The following is a 20825-nucleotide window of genomic DNA, read 5'->3' as shown; positions in this document are numbered from 1 at the left end:
TTTCCAATCCCATGGACTGTAGCCTGCCAAGCTCCTCTGTCCGTGGGATTTCCCAGGCATGAATACTGGAGTGAGTTGCCATTTTCCAGGGACTAAACCTGAGTCTCCTGCTTGGCTGGCAGATTCTTTATCACTGAGCCACCTGGGAAGCCCCATACAGGTATAAATTAATATGTATATATATAAACATATAAAACAAAATATATCATTAATACTACTGTTAGTATTTTAAAGATTTTCTCTGGCATCGTTGCCACAGAAGCATTTAAAAGATGACTGCATTTTTAAAAAATTATCCTATCCTCCAGGAGTAGATAAAAGGTAAGGGAACCCTATCAGTACTTCAGTCCATGGGGTCACAAAGAGTTGGACACGACTGAATGACTGAACCGAACTGAATGGAATTAAAGCACTGGCTATTGTAATAAATGAGCTAACTTATAACAATTAGGGATATATATGTGGCTTGTAATATTTATGTACAATTACAAATAGTAAATTTTAAATAATAGTGCTATATAAACTACATATATGTATATACAGCACAGAGGACTAGGTAAGAATTATGATAGTAAATTTTGGAAAAACGAGTTTTTTGAGCTCTGTAGAATTCTGTATAAATCAGTGCATATAAAAACTATAGGAAACTTTGAGATCACCCTTTTTTCGGTGTGCTTTTGTTGAGGGTCAGGAGTGTGCTCCCAAAGTATGAGACTTTCATGTCTTTTGCTGAGAGCTAGAAATCCACAAGCCTGAAGTGTTACTCAGATTGAAGCCACAGTGCTTTGATTTTTTTTTTCCCCCTCCCTTCCTCCAAGCAAAGATCAGAAGAGCGGCGGGGCTGGGGGCGGGCAGGAGGTGGCGCGAGGAGGTGGTAGACGAGAGGGAAGTCGGAGGAGAGGGGTGGAAATGAAATCTGAGAAAAAAATGTCTTGGGAAAATTCTGCAGGGCCTCGCCCCTGGACAGCGCTATGTTTCTCACGGTGTTTCGCGCAGGCGAGCAACGCCCGCCCCGCACCCACGGGTTGCCGGGGTCCCGGGTTCGAGCCTACGCGGGACCGGGCGATGCACCCAGTCCCTCGACCAGCACTACACACTTCCGTTCCCAGAAGGCGCCCGGCGCGTCCTATCTCAATTTACTCGTCCAGGGGTGAGAGCAAGCAGTTGGCTCTTCCTTCAAACTCCAAAAGGGCTAGTCAATGACAAAGATGGGGCGGGGTCGAGAACCCAAACCCTGGCTGGTTCCTGTGCCCGTGCTGCGATCTTTCAGCCCTGGAGCCCTTTGGTCCTTCAGGTCTTCCAACTTTTGAAAGATGAACTGGAAGAGTGGAGGAGCTGGGGACCTCTTAACCGCTTGAACTCGGGGGGCTCAGATTCCCAAGTGGTCTTCGAGTCCACCAGGACCCAGCCTCCAGCTTCGCTCCTCTAAGTCTGAAACCCCAGGCAGGGATTTTTGTGGCGAATCGGTAGGCAAAGAATTCTTGACCCTCACTCCTGCTGGCCTCGATCAGATTACTTTTCACAGACTGGAGCTGGCTGGGAGGTGGGGGCCTTTGCTTTTAAATCTTTTGTATGTGTTCACTACACCTTGTGTGGTTGGGTGTGGAGAGCGGGGGAGGGGGGGTTTCCAAATCTAGTGAAATTCCCATTCGTGGGTATTATCATGCCTGTGGGGTTGGCAGTTCTTTAAAGTTTAGCAAGTCTGCAAATAACTACAGAACACAATACAGTCCCCCTCCCTTCCTCTCTTGCTCTCTCTCTCTCTCTCTCTCTCTTTTTTTTCCTTTTCCTGCCTCCAAACGCCTTCTTGGAGGCTGAAGCTGGGCAGGTCTCCAAAGGTGCAGCAGTCACAACAATCCCGCAGTTCAAAGTTAAGCAGCAGTTGCACAACTTTCAGCCGCTCTCTTTAGGCGGCTACTAATGAGCTAAGAAACCAGGAGCATCTGAGGAGGTGAAGAGGAAGCTCCGAGTTCTCCCTCCACTCTACAAATCCCAACACCCACCCCCCATCCCACCCCCACTCTCACCCGCGAGAACTTTAAGATATCATCCTTGCTGTTCGCTGGCCTGGCGGACCATGGCTCCCTTTGGAAGAAACTTGCTAAAGACTCGGCATAAAAACAGGTAAAAGTTCAGCGTGTGTGTGTTGGAAGCTTCTGTGTGAAAGTATGTGTACTGTGGTAGTTAGATTCTGATTAAAAATGCTCTTGGGGGAATAAAGTCCTGTAGAGTTGGGGCTTGTATTTGTACTCCGCTGCTAACTATATTGTTCCAGTCGCAGTGACTGCAGTGACCGCAGTTGAAGGATCTCTGAAAATAAAAAAATGATGTTTTTAACTCTTTTTCTTCCTTTGGCCACTGCTGGTTCCACCGCTAGCATCCCGCTCTTTGTGCTTGTTGCCTTGCTTATTTGATAGTACTGGAATGGCAAGTTTTCTTTTGTGTCAGACAGGATTTTAATATATTAGATGAAGATAGAACTAGAATTTATTAGCTACTAATGAGGAAAAAAAAAAAAAAACAGAACTGCTGATATAATCTGGAAACAATGCTTTGGCTCCCCTTTGAGTGGGACATTCTTGAAACCTGGAAAGTTCCCAAAGTGAAATTACTCTGTAGAGAAACTTTTTGTGAACTCATTCTTTCTAAAATCTTTGAGAACCTTAGGTGATTTTAGGCACTAAAAAACGATTCAAACAGATGTCCTCCTTAATCCTTTTTATTACTGTTTGATTTGATTTGCCATTTTTCAAGCCAGCAATGCCCATAGTGTAAATACATTATTTCACATACATGCAAATTTTTCTTGATATGCATTTATGTGTGTGTCAGTCCTATTAAATATTTTATTAACTCAAATACCACATTTTTATGCCTAAAAAAATGTGAGGGTAACTGTAGAGATGGGCTTTACTTTTTTAATATATTTTGACACAAGGGCTTTTCCACAACTTTTCTCTCAAACACACTTGTTTATACTTGTCATAATTTACTTAGTATAAATTTGAAAGCATATAATTACATGGCAGGAAATGATATGATTATTTTAGAGGGTCTGCATGACATTATAGTGGTACAACTTGAAAGTCAATCTCTAGACTTTAATTTGGGCCTGAATGTCTACTTGAAAAACACTGTCATTATCTCTTTCCAAGCATCATTATAATTTAGTTGACTAAATTAACTTAAGAAATGAAAGCAACAGTAATCAGTACTATCAAACTTTCTAAATATGTTTTATTATCTAATAATTTGAATACATATCACAAATATTTCTGATAGTTAATGAGACTATGTGTATATTAAATGTATCTTAAAGAAAGTGAAAGTATTAGTCACTCAGTGTCCAACTCTTTGTAATCCCATGGACGGTAGCCCGCCAGGCTCCTCTGTCCATGAAATTCTCCAGACAAGAATACTGGAGAGAGTAGCCATTCCCTCCTCCAAGGGATCTTCCCAACCCAGGCATTGAACTCATGTCTCCTGCACAGCATGCAGGCAGAATTTTTACTGTCTGAGCTACCAGGGTAGTCTTTAAAAATATGGTAGTGATAGTTATCAAAAATAGGCTTGTATTTTAGTACTGCTGATGCATTAAAAATTATTTCAAACAACTCCCTTTGCCAAAAGAAAATCCTTACTGCTTTTTGAAGGGTATTTCAGTACCATTATTTCTGAAGTGTGTTTGTTTAATGCTGTAAAGAGATACAAAGATTACTTTGGGAAAGTTCATGGTATTATGAAACAAGTTATGTTTTTGGCATAGTGATCTTTCTGAATAGCACCCCTGTAGATAAGAGTTGTTTTGTATTTGTGTGTGTGTGTTTTAAATAATTCAAGAATTCTGTCATTGGTATGCCAAATAACAGTACAACAAAACTGGATACACCCCTGGGAGTTTCCCTCCCATGTCTACTTCCGTTGCCTCAAATTGACTCTTCAACATCTACCCCATACAACTGGCTTTTGTTCAGGGAGGTGAGTATACGAACATTTTAAGATGACCTTTTCTATGCAAAATTATGAAAAAGTGGAAGCAGACAATGAAAGACCGGAAGCTTAATAGTATTTTACGTTGCTCTGAGAAAATGGAATGGTATTGAAGCAATCGAAGGTGATGCTTTATTGTGAGCATGTGTTTTGGTGAAAGTGGTAATAGTCTGTAATGACTGTAATAACTATGTTATTAAAGATTTGTATTTTTCCAATCCTTAAGAAACACTTAAACCACAGAGGTGACTTGGGATGTAAAACTGTGGGTATTTCCAACTAAGCAGCTAAATAAGCCACATGGTGTGTTGAAAGAGAATTAATGTATATTTGTTTGCTTCAAGGTTTAGTTTTGCTATAGATGAGATTTTTTTTTTGTTTTGTCTGTTTTGTTTTTCCATATTCTCAAAGGTGAAACTATAAGTGAAATTTAGTTACAGGATTAAGTTTATCAGTTTCAGTTCCTGAGTTCTATAATGATTTAAATAATTATACTCCAGAACATAGAAACCAAATAACTTTCCTTAAATGACAGGTGATTCATCCTTTGATGGATTCATTCTTTGATGATAAAACAGTTATCTGATAACAGCCAATGCATTCTTCAAGTACATAGTATACAATTCCTTGTAAAAAGTAAAGGAAGAATTTGAGCAATGTATTTGTATACACTGTGATATTAAGTGTATGCAGTCAAAAGATTATTTTATCTTTGTTGGCAGGGAAAAAAGGATTTTTGGAGGCAATATTAGGATTTTGAGATCATAAAATTTGAAGAAAGTTTGTTTATTGAAGTTTCCTGCATCATGTTCTCTCTCTTTTCAGTTTTGTTCACTCTTATTAATAGAATGATATTTAATCACCGAAGATTGAACCTCTTAAGGTAGTTCTGTCAATAGTCTCATAATATATGGATATTTGAGAGTCTTAAAGACAGATGAAAAACAAATGACGCTTCAAAGTATGAAGCATAAAAACTTTTAGGAAACATGCCCTGTAAATGTTGAGGAGGGTAGAGCCATATCTGTCTAGTCCCCAGTCGTTTCCGTCGCTCAGTCTCGTCCAACTCTTTGCGGCCCCTTGGACTGCAGCACGCCAGGCTTGCCTGTCCATCACCAACCATCACCATTGTCTAGTCCCCATTGGTTCTAATTCTCAGGACAGTGCCCTACGTGTGATGAACTTATATAGTACAGTTGTTTATGTAGTTTTATAAACTAAAATTGTTACTTGTACTCAAATAAAAAAACACGGCAACATTCCATTCTCTCGTCATCATCTGATATCACCTGGTATTATATAAATGTGAATACTCTATAAAGGATTGGTTGACAATTGGTGCAATCCAAAAACCAGGGAGATGGACAAAAAAATTATATGGATTTGAACACTAAGATAATCCTACCCTACCAGAACATATTTCCTAAATGCTGAGAATCAGTCAGTTCAAAAAACTGGAAAATAGTCTTCAGGAATACTGAGGATATTAATGCTTGGTCACAAAACCATTTTATTTGGACACATAAACATTTTATGCTTTTCATTTCTAACTTTCATGTAAATATTTAAAAGAAATGGAGCCAATCTAAAATCTTTATGTTTCAATCGGAATAATTGTTTTACAACGTTCTGATCGTTATAATATTTAACAGGAAGAGTACACTTTTCAGAAGACCCTTTGGTCTCAGGAAGTGGACTGTTTACTTTGTTTCCAATAATAATTAGAATGTCCTGTGACTGAATCCCAAAGATTGAGGATTACCTTCTTATGCAACTTTTTGTTCACATAAAGAATAAAAATGTTGGAGAGTCTAGATATTTTCTTTTCAACGAACACTTAAAGTTTATGAAAATGTCTTTTAACAGTTGCTAGGTGGCTTTTGTTTCTCATAGAAAATCCAGAGAAGCAAATAATGAAGTGTGAATTCATTGGTATTTTAAATGGACATTCAATAATTGAATTTAGATTATTAACATATTTAGGTATTCATATAAGTTCCATCTGTGAGTGTGTTTATCTTTGTATTGTCGTGTCCAGCTCTTTGTGACCCTGGCAGGCTCCTCTGTCCATGGAATTCTCCAGGCAAGAATACTGGAGTGGGTTGCCATGCCCTCCTCCAGGGGATCTTCCCAACCCAGGGATCAAACCTGCGTCTCTTATGTCTCCTGCAGTGGCAGGCGGGTTCTTTACCAATAGCACCACCTGGGAAACCCCTACAATTCCTTGGTGTTTAGTAAAATTTGGGGGCAGAGAATTGGTTGGACTTTTTACCAAACCTTGCTAGAAGCAAAAAGTTGCCATTGTAAAGCAGTACTTCATACGTTTGTTGAAAATATAAAATTAGAATACTTTTTTCAGGTGATTCACTGAAAATTAACAATGATTATGAAATAGTCTAATTGTGTGAGTAAGACCTTATAATTATCGTTGTCATTCAGCTGGGCTTCTCAGGTGGGGCCAGTGGTAAAGAACCCTCATGCCAATGCAGGAGACATGTTTTTGATCCCTGGGTAGGAAAGATTCCCCTGGAGGAGGCCTTGCCAACTCACTCCAGTATTCTTGCCTGGAGAATCCCACGGACAGAGGAGGCTAACGGGCTACAGTCCATGGGGTTGCAAAGATTCTGACATGACTGAAGTGACTTAGCATGCATGGATGCACAATTCAGACAACTTGTCTTTCCTTTGGCATTTTACTATACCTATATCAGAGGTAATAACGAACTTTGTCCTAATATCAACTTGAAATCAAAAGTCTCCAAACATTTTGTAAAAAAATTATTAGTAGTAAATAACACAGCTATATTGTTTTATGATTGACATATAATTTGCTTTAAAATTTGCTTTTAAATGAATGAAAACATATCTAATCAAGTTTTCTAAAACCAGGTGCCTCATATTGCTTTCTGAAGCTCCGGATGCCACAAATACTTCATCAGAAGGAAAAATTAAGCTTTGTGCTCATGATAGAAATTACTGGCAAGCCGGATGTTTTCTTTTTGTAATTAGAAGTATGGTAATTTATGAATTCTGTAAAACAGGAAATTATCGTGTTCTATTTTGTCTAACCTCCAGCAAATATTTGAAATGCCCCTGAAACTGACTTGAGAAATGCCAGATATTTGAGTACATACATCTTTTCAGTTCCCAGGTGTTCCTGAAAGAGATTTCCCCTGATGATACCTGGTAACTTAAGTAGTTATTACTTGGCAGTAGACAGTGCATTAGGAACAATGATTGGAATTCTCTAACCCTGGCAAAAACACCCTGAGAGCAGTGGCTGCGGTGAAATTGAGCCCTAGGTTAAATCTTGAATTGTTTCTCAAGAAACTATAAGCCAACTTAGAGCCCAGTACATAAGACGCTTTATTATGCACCATATCAATTCGTGAAACATGTACAGATGAAAATCTTAAGGATTTTTTTCTAAGTATTTAAAAGTTTGTAGCTAGTTAACAGTTTTATTTATATTGCCTTTTTATTAGCTAGACTATATAACTTGGAAAGTTTTGATGTTATTTGTTTGGTATATATTTGGGTAGATCTGATAACGGCTCTAAGTAATTCACAAAACTATGGCTCTTTTCTTTTGATTTTATTTCTAAAAATGGAAGAAAGTTGAAGTAGTAGTATGAGTTTACCTCTGCTAGGTAAATGTGGATGCCAGTCCTTGATAAGAAATCTATTAGTAACATATTGGCTTTCTTAAACAAGGCAACATGCCATCTGCATTATGTACACGTGGCCGGAAAACATTCAGCATACTTCTGTGTAATAATGTTCTTTAGTGTATACTTGCTTAGGAGTTTTAAAAGATATCCATTCGGCCAAACATGCATAACACATACAACATTGATTTCTTTATATCTCTTTTTTTTTTTTACAAAATGGATTGTGATTCAATTATTGTGGAGACTATTGCAAGGCTACACCTTTTAGAGAAAGTTTGCATATCTGTTGATTGTAATTTGAAGTAATTACTAATGCAAATGGTCACCCAACAGCAAAGTATGTAATAATTACTTGTGTGAATGAAATAGAGTCTCAGGGAGATGTTTAGCATTGGCAGTGATCAGTAAACTATTTCAAGAACAAAAATGAGTGATGGGTATTAAATATGCTGACTGACAAGGCAAATTACTCTCAGTAGTTTATATCTGCAGGCTAGAATGCCCTCTGTTTTTATAAGTGAAGTGACTTAAGATACCTATAAAAAAATCTCATAGAGTGTACACTCAGTGAGATCAGGGACCTCTCCTATCTTGTTTCTTTCTAGATAAAGTTGAGTAGGTGCGCAATAAAACTTGTTGATTGAATAAATGAATTCATATACTCTCCAAATACAGCTGGTCCCCATAAAGCATTTGCATCAGAGTCATACATTTGTGGTGAACAGATCATGGGTAGTCAAAGAATGAATCCATAAATTCATGGCTGACCTCTCATTGTCCCTGCTTCTAGGCTCAAGTCCTTGCTTTCAGATGGTTAAGAAATAGAGGCTGTAAGAGACTTTTACTGTACTCCTGGTAAAAAACAAACCAAGGCACAGGGTGATTCATTCTTCTCTAGGGATGCTTTCACTTCCACTCATGCCCCTTGAATGTAGCCATGTATGTATGTGAGTTAGGTTTGGCGGGTGACGGTAGCTGGCTACTCTAGACCCCACTGCTGAATGTAGCACATTTCCTCCTTCTGTGGAGACAAGAGGGAAATACAGTTGGGGAACTGTTTGTTTTCTCAGATGAAAGGAGGATTTATACTCTTTGTGTAAAACAATTACAGTTGTGAGACAACGGGACAATGCTAGAAATAGGCAGAAAGTAATCTTAATTGAGAACTCCAGTTCTTTAGGCACCTAGAGTTTAGGTCTTATCTCGGATTTGCCATCACTGGTTGTGTGCATCTTTTTTTAGTCTTTTTTGAATTTGTTGCAATATTGCTTCTGTTTTATGTTTTGGTTTTTTGGCCTCAAGGCACGTAGGATCTTCTCTCCTGAGTAGGGATGGAACCCAAACCCTCTGCATTGGAAGGCAAAGTCATAATTACTGGACTGCCTGGGCAGTCCCTATTTTATCTTTCTAATACAACAATAACAGTAACAAGAGCAAGCAAAGGCAATTTTTTTTTTTAACAGAAAACAGAAAAACTCTGTAAAGCAGTTATCCTGCAAAGGCAAAATGTTAAGGTTGACAGTTAAAGAGGTTGCTCTTTAAGTAGAGGAAATACACAATTATGATTAATAATACACTAAAGTCATTATGGGGCCTCGGAATGTGACTGTGCAAATGAGGAAGCCCTTATGCCTCAACTTCATTAGATTCAGAGTAAATCCATTTATAACACATCTTAAAACACTTACTATGTGCACTAAGTAATTTACATAATAATTTTCCCCCTGTTTCGTACATTAGTTAAGACCCAGAGTAGTGCAACAGTTAGTAAGTGGCAGAGACAGAATTTGAATCCATCCTGTTAACCATTATTTTGCATGGTTTATTTAGTATTTAGTTTCTCATCTCTAAAACAGAGTTAATCCTAAACCATCAAGAATTTGATTAAATCTGAATATAAATAAAAATAGCACAGTACTAGGACAGTAAAAATTCAGTAAATATTCACTCCTTGTTCAAGTCTCTTGGATTAAATATGTTATGAAGTATATCTTAAGTTTTTAATACCTAAACATGATATTTTGGGCTTCAAAATTTCAACCTTGACTCACTAGAACTCGTGTCTTTTCCTGATCACCACTGATCTCCTTTCTTCCCTAGATACAAAGAGGTAACATCAAAAATTACCAAATGTAATTAAAAATAAGTATATAAATGTTGCACAGTACTAACTTTGGATCTTGATGAAATATTTCAATTCTGACAGTTTTACCTTTAATTGTCACACCTCATCTTAGCAAAATTATTAGACGATTAATGATTTTGCAATGTATAGCATAGGGCTTCCCAGGTGGCGCTAGTGGTAAAGGGCCTCCTGCCAATGCAGGGGACGTAAGAGACATGAGTTCCATCCCTGGGTAGGGAAGATCCCCTGGAGGAAGGCATGACAACTCACTCCAGTATTCTTGCCTAGAGAATCCCATGGACCGGGGAGCCTAGTGGGCTACAGTTCATAGGGTTGCAGTCAGACACGAGTGAAGTGACTTAGCATGCAGCGATGCTCGGCATAGTTTAAGAGACAGTTCTTTTGTGCCCCTGTGAACTTTAACTAAAATGAAATGATACATAATTTGAATATTTTAGTATTCTCTTTGTTTAATAATATGTGAGACTGAATTAGATACTTAAGGTGTCTTTCATGTTTCAAGCTTCTGTGATTTTAAAATTCCCTCTGCAGAATATAATTCAATTCTCTTGTCCTGCTTTTTATGCCTTTTCAAGAAAACTTTTAAAAATGGAATTGAAAGAAAGATTTTTTTCTTGTAATTTTATTTTACTTAAACATCTCATGCATTGCCACATAACCTCCACCATGAAAGGTAACATTATGGTAAAAGTCAAATGGTTTATTTTCAATTATAAAGAGACATGATTAGTTTATAAATTATAATATCTAAGAATTATTGAGTATTTGCTAAGCACAATTTTAAGTTTAGTAGCACAAATGTAAAAATGTTAGGAATAGCTATCATTTTATTTTATTTCTTCAGGACTGGTAAACTCTGTATTTTGTATTATACCAAACATGCAAAGACACAACCTCATTCCTAAGAGATTAAACTCCTAATTGAGAAAACAGCACTATAGTAGCTCATGCATGAAATTGTTTTCTAAAAATCACTCTTCCATGGGAAACTATCATTGACAGGGTAAATAAAGTCATAATCTTTATACTACAATTTTAAAAAATGAAAGTATAATCTTTTAGAGTTGAGGAAGGCTGTTCCTCTATAGAGTAGCTGCTCACTAAATGTTTTTGATTGACTCTAAATAGAAATACATAATAGAGAAGTAAATGGAGAAAAATAAAAATAAAAGGAGCATCATCATAATTAGATAGTGTTTATTAAACTCCCACAGTTAGGTGACAGGCTTGGACAAGAGAAGGGAACACAACAAGGTTTATAAAGAGAGGTAGGAGGGGACTGAATCATACAAAGCTAGGAATGACTCAGGGTGATCAAAAGAGAAGAATTCAGGAAGCAGGCAGAGAAAAGGTCAGTTTGGCAAGAATCCAGAATCTTGCTGATTTTACAATTGAGAAAAATGTTAAGGATGTGTTTATATAACAGTAATAGACTTACAGTCAACTTTAATTGATGTTTATTCTAATAATCATGTTAAACTGGTGAGTCTATCAGTTTATAGAATTGAGTTGTTCTACTATTTTGTGGATCTTTTTAAATTTTAGCTCTACTAATGCAGATAGTGGTACAATTTCAACAAATTTTCATCCTCACTAATTATGATTCTAATTGGTAGGAATTTTGTGTCTGGGTTTTACTGATGTACTACACAGTATATACTTGGTCTCAACCAATGACTGAGATATTTTATAGCCACCTAAGATGTCTTTGGTTACTCTTATGCTCCTCATTTACTCTTATTTTTTTCAATCCTTCTAGAATTCCCTGCAGTTAGGATTAATTGGAGGTACGTAAGAACTCTTAGCAGTGAATCAGCTTGAGGGAGACCACAGACCTTCTTGGGCTTCCCAGCTGGCGCTATTGCTAAAGGACCCATCTGCCAACACAGGCAACAATAGACATGGGTTTGATCCCTGGGAAGATCCACTGGAGGAGAGCATGGCAGCCCACTCCAGTATTCTTGCCTGGAAAATCCCATGGACAGACGAGCCTGGAAGGCTACAGCCTGTAGGGTAGCAAAGAGTCAGACATGACTGAAGTGACTTAGCATGCACACCCCCACAGACCTTGAGAGCAGAACTTGTAGATGTGTATTTTTAACTCTGCACATAATTACCTTTGTCTGGAAGCTATGAGAGATGCCATTGAACTCCTTGGAGTAGACATATAATAACCATATTCTCATAAGAAGAAAAGAATTGTACACAATTAGCAAAAGCACTGGAGCAGGCAATGGCAACCCACTCCAGTGTTCTTGCCTGGAGAATCCCAGGGACGGGAAAGCCTGGTGGGCTGCCATCTATGGGGTCACAGAGAGTGGGACACAACCGACGCGACTTAGCAGCAGCAGCAGCAGCAAAAGCACTTATGAAACTACAGCGGACCTTTGAGTTCTACCATTTTTAATGCACAGGACGTCAAGCACTTTATAGCAGGCAACCGCAAAGTATTAGATTTAATTTCTTGACTGCTTGTTCTTCTACTTTGGTAGTGAAAGTCAAAGAACTTTTTCTTAGAATTAATAATAGGCATGGAACTTAGACTAAGTTTTTTTTTTTTAATGATAATTTTTAGTGGTTCTACTTTTAGTTAGGAGAACTTGCTTAATCGCAGTTTAGAGAATTAAGTAAAATGGAAGCTTTTGCTATGCAATGCCTTCTGTAGTCTCAGCATATAATAGTATTGCTTTATTATCTACCTTAGCATCTGAAAATAAAACATTCTCAACTCTCCCACTCTATCAGATTTGGCATCTACTTGCATATATTTCCCTTGTTTGGACTCAAGATAATGGTTATTTGATGATTTTTAAAAATTCAAAAATATCAAATGAATCTCTTTCTTTGGGGGCATTATTAAGATTAAATGTGAATCAAACATGGACCTTAGTTTAAGGAAATTGTTGCTCGGTAGACACACAGACATACTTTAAATAATTAAAATACAGGCAGGTATTTTAAAACATCATAATAAAATCTATGTTTTCAACAAAAACATTTATTTACCTTAAGATGTGTGCCACATGCTTTTCTATGTGTTGCAGATAAAAAAGTCAGACAGTCAATCTCTCTATTCTTATTGAGGTTATAGTGCCGTGGTGGACAGGCAGACAGTAAGCAAACAATAAATGAACAAGAAATTTCAGGTAGAGATTACAGTTATAGGAATCACTATAGAGACAGAGCTTATAAGAATTCAAAACTGAGTGGAAGGGCATGATAGAAAGTATCAGGATGGGAAAAAAAACCCAATCAATGAGAACTATAATTTGGGCTCTGAGTAAATAGGAATATAGTCATATCATCATAAAGAAAAGAAAAAAACGGCAAGAGTAATTTGAGGGAGAGAAGAACATGAGGGTGAAGAGTAAAAAAATTCAAGGTGTCCTTTGAATGTTACCAAATATTCCACCTCCAAACACCTGGTGTTTAGACACACTGCACATTGAAAGCAGCCTTTCATCCAGCCTACTCCCATCCCGCCTGACATCCATATGGGACTGATTAATATGGAACATACTGCACCTGGAATGGGACTTTAAAGGCAAAACACACTAGTTTCCCAGCCAAGAGCTTCAAGCTGACTAATCCTATGTTAAACCCACTCATTCTTCATACAGCATTTCACTGCCATCATCTTAGTGAGCCTTCACTCATTGCCTTTGGTTGAAATTACTTCCAAACATGGTCATGACTTTCATGAGATTATGCATTCTACTGTATAAAGACCAGATTATTTTTACTTTCTTTTAATTGGAGGATAATTGCTGTACAACAACATGAATTAGCTATAAATACACATATATCCACTCCCTCTTGAACCTCCCTCACAATATTTTTACTTTCTTATCCCCTAAAAGACACTTAATCCTTGAAAGAAAAGTTATGACCATCCTAGACAGCATATTGAAAAGCAAAGACATTACTTTGCCAACAAAGGTCCCTCTAGTCAAGGCTATGGTTTTTCCAGTGGTCATGTATGGATGTGAGAGTTGGACTGTGAAGAAAGCTGAGCGATGAAGAATCGATGCTTTTGAACTGTGGTGTTGGAGAAGACTCTTGAGAGTCCCTTGGACTGCAGAGAGATCCAACCAGTCCATTCTGACGGAGATCAGCCCTGGGATTTCTTTGGAAGGAATGATGCTAAAGCTGAAGCTCCAGTACTTTGGCCACCTCATGCGAAGAGTTGACTCACTGGAAAAGACTCTGATGCTGGGAGGGATTGGGGACAGGAGGAAAAGGGGACAACCGAGGATGAGATGGCTGGATGGCATCACCGACTCGATGGATGTGAGTTTGAGTAGTTCGAACTCCGGGAGTTGGTGATGGACAAGGAGGCCTGGCGTGCTGCGATTCACAAGGTCTCAAAGAGTCGGACATGACTGAGCGACTGAACTGAACTGAACTGAAAGAACAATACACAGAACTATTGTATAGATATCAGAGTTCAAATAATATTTTAGTAATTAAATAAACAAAATCTAGATTTTAGATGCAAGCAAATCATCTAGGTCAGGAGTTGGCAAACTTTTTGTGTAAAAGGTCGTATAATAAATGTTTAGGTTATTCCTACCATACTGTCTCAACCACTCAACTCTGTCCATGTGGTGTGAAATAGACAATTCAGAATTAAGTGGGTGTGACTGTACATAAACCAATTTTTATTTACATGGAGTGGATAGTTATAATCAGCAGGTCCCAGTTGACTGAAAAATTCATTTTATTTATTTCTCCCTCAAAACCCTTCCACCACTCATGCTCCAAAAAAATAAGTAAATAAAAGAACACTTAGACAGGTAGACATGGTGACTGTGTTAAAAGGGGATGAGATAGAGAAAAAATCTAGGAAGACTCCCGATTTGCAAACGAGTGAAATGGCAGGGTGATAGTGATTCCCATTTGATAGGATGGGAAATCAAGAGATGGAAGAGTTTGAGATGTGGGAGGAAGTGGTGAATTCATTTTCATGGGCCATGTTTGAGGTGGCTATAATATAAATAAAGATCAAGTAAACATGTAAATACAAAGTTGGGAATATTGGTCTAGAGCTCAAAGGGAAAAATAATACATTTTGGAACTATCATCATACAGTTGGTTGATAAGGTTGTGGCTGACATTACAGTCACCCATAAGATATATATCAGTTCGGCTCAGTTCAGTCACTCAGTCATGTCTGACTCTGTGACCCCATGAACCGCAGCACACCAGGCCTCCCAGTCCATCAGCAACTCCCAGAGTCCACCCAAACCCATGTCCATTGAGTTGGTGATGACATCCAACCATCTCATCCTCTGTTGTCCCCTTCTCCTCCTACATTCAATCTTTCCCAGCATCAGGGTCTTTTCAAATGAGTCAGTTCTTCGCATCAGGTGGCCAAAGTATTGGAGTTTCAGCTTCAACATCAGTCCTTACAATGAACAACCAGGACTGATCTCCTTTAGGATAGACTGGTCGGATCTCCTTGCAGTCCAAGGGACTCTCAAGAGTCTTCTCCAACACCACAGTTCAAAAGCATCAATTCTTTGACACTCAGCTTTCTTTATAGTCCAACTCTCACACCCATACATGACCACTGGAAAAACCATAGCTTTAACTAGATGGACCTTTATTGACAAAGTGATGTCTCTGCTTTTAATATGCTCTCTGGGTTGGTCATAACTTTCTTTCCAAGGAGTAAGCATCTTTTAATCTCATGGCTGCAATCACCATCTGCAGTGATTTTGGGGCCCCCCAAAATAAATTCAGTCACTGTTTCCACTGTTTCCCCAAAGTGATGGGAATGAATGCCATGAACTTAGTTTTCTGAATGTTGAGCTTTAAGCCACCTTTTCACTTTCCTCTTTCACTTTCATCAAGAGGCTCTTTAGTTCTTCTTCTCTTTCTGCCATAAGGGTGGTATCATCTGCATATCTGAGGTTATTGATATTTCTCCCAGCAATCTTGATTCCAGCTTGTGCTTCCTCCAGCCCAGCGTTTCTTATGATGTACTCTACATATAAGTTAAATAAGCAGGGTGACAATATACAGCCTTAACACTCTTTTTCCTATTTGGAATCAGTCTGTTGTTCCATGTCCAGTTCTAACTGTTGCTTCATGACCTGCTTACAGGTTTCTCAAGAGGCAGATCAGGTGGTCTGGTATTCCCATCTGTTTCAGAATTTTCCACAGTTTCTTGTGATCCACAAAGTCAAAGGCTTTGGCAAAGTCAATAAAGCAGAAATAGATATTTTTCTGAAATTCTCTTGCTTTTTGATGTTCCAGCAGATGTTTCAATTTAATCTCTGGTTCCTCTGCCTTTTCTAAAACCAGCTTGAATATTTGGAAGTTCACAGTTCACATATTGCTGAAGCCTGGCTTGGAGAATTTTGAGCATTACTTTACTAGCATGTGAGACGAGTGCAATTGTGTGGTAGTTTGAGCATCTTTGGCATTGCCTTTCTTTGGGATTGGAATGAAAACTGACCTTTTCCAGTCCTGTGTATATAGTGTGACAAGAAATGAGTCGTTAAAAACCTGGAAGATACCTATCGTATTAGTTATCATTTACTGATAATAAAAGCATCATAAAAATTAGTGGTTGAAACAACATTTTTTTTTTTTTGGCCACATGGGGTCTTAGTTGCAGCATGTGGGGTCTAGTTGCAACATGTGGGATCTAGTTTTCCAACCAAGGATCGAACCTGGGCATCTTGCATTGGGAGAATGGAGTTTTAGCCATTGGACTACCAGGTAAGTTCTAGCAATGCATTATTTGCTTTGATTTTCTGGGTAAACTGGGATCATTATTCTGGTTTTTACTTGAGCTCTCTCATGAGCCACTGTGAGTTTGTCAAGTCTTAGGGTCCAGTGGGTCAGCTGGTCAGCTGAGATGGCTGGATCTCCCTGTCTCTCCATGTGGTCTTTCATCTCAAGTTTTTTCATTAAACAGTGGTCTCAGAACAGCATTCCAGGAGGAAGAAGGCAAAGTTGCAAGATTTCTTGAAGCCTGGACTCTAAAACTTGCACATGTGGTTTTCATCACATTCTATTGGCCATACTTAGTCCCAAGGTCTATTCAAGGAAAAAGAAATAGATTCCATGTTTCAATGGAAAAAAGCTACAAAGAATTAGAGGCCACCCCTGCATGACATCTACATTTATTGAATATGCAGAAGCAAGGGCCACGTCGGAACTGAAAAGTAGAAAGAGAAAGGAAGAGAGGGTAAAGTTATGAAGTCAAGGGAACAGACTACTGCAATAATGAGAGGAAAAGGTCACAACAAAAATCTTATAAAGAGGTCAAGTCAGATCAGTTCCAAAAATAGCAATTGGATTTAGAGATTACATCTTTAATACAGCTAGGAAAAAATGTGTCTACTGTGGGTGTGTGGTGGTGGAAGTCACTTTAAAGTGGTTGTTATTGGAAAGAGGTGAATTGGAGAAAGTGACTGTGGGTTATTATTTGAGTTTGTGAAGGAAAGATAGCTGAGGTGTGTATGTGGTCAAATTGTGTGACCTGATTGTAGGAAGGACCAGAAGTAAAGATAGAAGATATAGAGTTTGAAGAGTGAAGAGAAGTCGCTCAGTTGTGTCCGACTCTGCGACCCCATGGACTTTAGCCCACCAGGCTTCTCAGTCCATGGGATTTTCCAGGTGTGAATACTGGAGTGGGTTTCCATTTCCTTCTCCAGGGGATCTTCCCGACCCAGGGATCGAAACCGGTCTCCCAAGTTATAGGCAGACGCTTTTCTGTCCAAGCTACCAGGGAAGCAAGAAGGGATAAACTGGGACTTCCTTGGCGGTCCAGTGGTTAAGAATCCACCCTGCAATGCAGGGAACAGGGGTTTGACCCCTGGTTGGTGAACTAAGATCGCACATGCCCCTGATTAGCTGAGCCCCTGCACTGCAGCTACTTAGCCTGAGCTCCACAATTAGAGAATTCTGTGCATCGCAACAAAAGATCCCACATGATGCAATGAAGATCCCATGTGCTGCAGCTGAGATCCCACTCAGCCAAATAAATAAATAAAAATGAAGTTATTTTAAAACATTATAAAAGAAGGGATAAATGAAGCAAAGTCCTAGAGGATGTGGAGACAGTGACATTCAGAGGTTATTAAAGAGTTAAAAACTTTGAGAAGGTAAATGGATGTAAGATACTTTTCATATAGATGACCAATGTTTTTCTTTTATCGGTAACATTTTCAAGCAGGTCTTTACAAAAATGGCATGAGGCCCTGGTATATTCTAATTTCTATAAGTAATTTACTTGTTGCTCTTTAGGTAATTGATCTGTGACTAATGTGAAGAGATGATTATTTTAGATAAAACTTCCAGTTGGAAGTCACAGTTTATTACTGTTTATTATATACCATGTTCAGAATGTAGAAATCAGGAGTAAAGGGGCTCCTCTTATGTTTTCAGCTATCCTACTGGAAATTCAAATTCTTACACATTTCTAGTGCCATTCAAATCTGCCAGCCTATTTCAGAGCACATTTAGAGAGGGGATGAGTGGGTGGCTGCAGGCAAATACAAGCTGAAAATCACCGTCATTAGAAAACAGCTTCCACTAAGAAGGCAAAACCAATTATGGGCTTAGCTGCCAAAAGGAAAAAGAATTTTAGTAGTTGACATAACTACAGCTATTGTTAAACTAAATATTCAGGCTGGGTAACTTTCCTTTAATGAATATGCTCTGTTGTTATGAAATATTTCTTTACAAAGTACAAATCAATAAGGAAACTTTAGGTATTTGCGAAACACAAGTAACAATTGGAAGTAAGCCCTAGAATTTCCAATAAGATTAGATATTTTCTCAGCATTTCATCTGGTAAACACTACATGTTAATATTTACATTTTGAGTATAATCAACTTCCGGAATCTGAACTATAAGCTTAGTTTACTTAACCCCCAGTAATCTCCAGTACACATTCTTTACACATCCCCTTCCCTTTTCTCTGTTTATGGAAATTATATATAGTATTTATAGGACACTGCAGTGATGGAATGTTTAGAGTTTTTCTTAGCCTATATGACTGGCTTATATTATTACACCCTAGAAAATTAAAACTGATATTAGTAATGCATAGAACTAGTGATTTTTTCTGTGTATATTTATGCATAAAATTTTAATTTCCAAGATAGTTTTAATATTTTGCTGCCCTTATTTTTCATAGAATGATTAATTTTCTGAAGGACTCTAGTTTTAAAACTATGTGAATAAAATAAATAGTTTGTGCTTAATGAAAACTATTTGATAGCACTATTTTCATGCTTTATCTATCAAAACAGTAATCCAAGTTTGCATAGCAGCCTAAGCAAGGACTTGTATTATTTGTGATTGACACGATCGATCTGTGATTATCTCTTCCTGAGACTGCAGTACTATGATCTCAAAAATGTTACTTCAGAGGGCATGCGTTATTCTCTGGGTAAAATAACCAGAGTTATTTTAGCTTGTGGACGCAGAGAGATTCCTCACCATTTGTCTGCTTCATTAATTTTAGTTTTGTTCAGACTTTGTTTTGTGTGTGTCTAAGTGTGTCGCAAAGAGTCGGACACGACTGAGTGACTGAACTGAACTGAACTGAACTGAAGTGTGTAAACCATTCCCTTATTTTTGTGGGCTCCAAAATCACTGCAGATGGTGACTGCAGCCATGACATTAAAAGATGCTTACTCCTTGGAAGGAAAGTTATGGCCAACCTAGATAGCATATTCAAAAGCAGACACATTACTTTGCCAACAAAGGTCCATCTAGTCAAGGCTATGGTTTTTCCAGTGGTCATGTATGGATGTGAGAGTTGGACTGTGAAGAAAGCTGAGCACCGAAGAATTGATGCTTTTGAACTGTGGTGCTGGAGAAAATTCTTAAGAGCCCCTTGGACTGCAAGGAGATCCAACCAGTCCATTCTAAAGGAGATCACTCCTGGTTGTTCATTGGAAGAACTGATGTTGAAGCTGAAACTCCAGTACTTTGGCCACCTGATGCGAAGAGCTGACTCATTGGAAAAGACTCTGATGCTGGGAGGATTGGGGGCAGGAGGAAAAGGGGACGACAGAGGATGAGATGGCTGGATGGCATCACCCACTCTATGGACATGAGTTTGAGTGAACTCTGGGAGTTGGTGATGGACAGGGAGGCCTGGCGTGCTGCGATTCATGGGGTCGCAAAGAGTCAGACACGACTGAGTGACTGAGCTGAAGTGTGTAAACATTACAGAGTCAAAATTGTCACTTAATAGTTTTGTTTTGTTTTGTTTTTTAATTTTATGGGTAGTGTAGGGGAATACAAAGTTTTCCTTGACCCTGTTAAGTTCCATGCCTGGTTCTGAAAATTAAACGACCAAAAACAGACTGACAAGAGAAAAGCATTCAAATTGATTTATTGTAAGTTTTACACAACACAGAAGCTTTCTTAAGGAAATGAAGATCTAAAGAAATGGTTAAATCCCTGTTGTTTTATGCTAGGTTTAATGAAGAATGCACAGTCATGGAGAAGTGTGGTAGGTAGGCCAAAGAATACAAAGTAAGTATAGTACACTGGGAGAAATTTAATGGAGTCTGTTTGGATTCTTCTCTTCACTTTGTATTCAGAGATGAGTGCTCCTTTCCTTCAGATATAGGAAGGGCATCTCTTACCTAAGGGTGCTAGGATCACTTTCAGGGGAGAGGCTTGGATGCAATGTCCACGTGAACTCCCCCTTTCTCCCATTTTCTAGAACTCCTTCTGCTTAAAATACTCAAGGTACCATATTTTGAAGTATCATGTATTGAATCCCATCAATAGCATATTTGCTTTGCTTCACATGCCTTCATGGTGCATTAAGGTGATCAATGTTTAAGTACAGAAAATAGCCCAAACAAAATAGATTTTGAAAGTCAATATAGCTTTAAAAATGTGTTTAGTTTTGATCATGCTGGGTCTCCATTGCTGTGCACAGACTCTCTAGTTGTGGCGAGTGGGCTTCTCATCGTGGTGGCTTCTCTTGTTGTGGAGTGTGAGCTCTAGCGCACCGGCTCAGCAGTTGTGGCTC

General features: G+C 38.4%; 1 protein-coding gene across 1 annotated transcript in view; it reads left to right on the top strand.

Annotated features, from left to right (window-relative positions):
- Positions 1711-20825, top strand: part of RASSF9 (Ras association domain family member 9) — a 32734-nt gene continuing 13619 nt past the window's right edge. Inside the window, exon 1 of the mRNA XM_005679780.3 lies at positions 1711-2124. Coding sequence (XP_005679837.1) covers positions 2078-2124 — 47 coding nt within the window. The 5' untranslated portion in view covers positions 1711-2077. The remainder of the gene's footprint in view (positions 2125-20825) is intronic.

The sequence above is a fragment of the Capra hircus genome, chromosome 5 (genome assembly GCF_001704415.2).
Source record: "Capra hircus breed San Clemente chromosome 5, ASM170441v1, whole genome shotgun sequence".
In the NCBI taxonomy this organism is placed as follows: Eukaryota; Metazoa; Chordata; class Mammalia; order Artiodactyla; family Bovidae; genus Capra; species Capra hircus.
The sequence above is the reverse complement of the archived record's forward strand: the minus strand, read 5'-3'. Positions and strand labels throughout refer to the sequence as shown.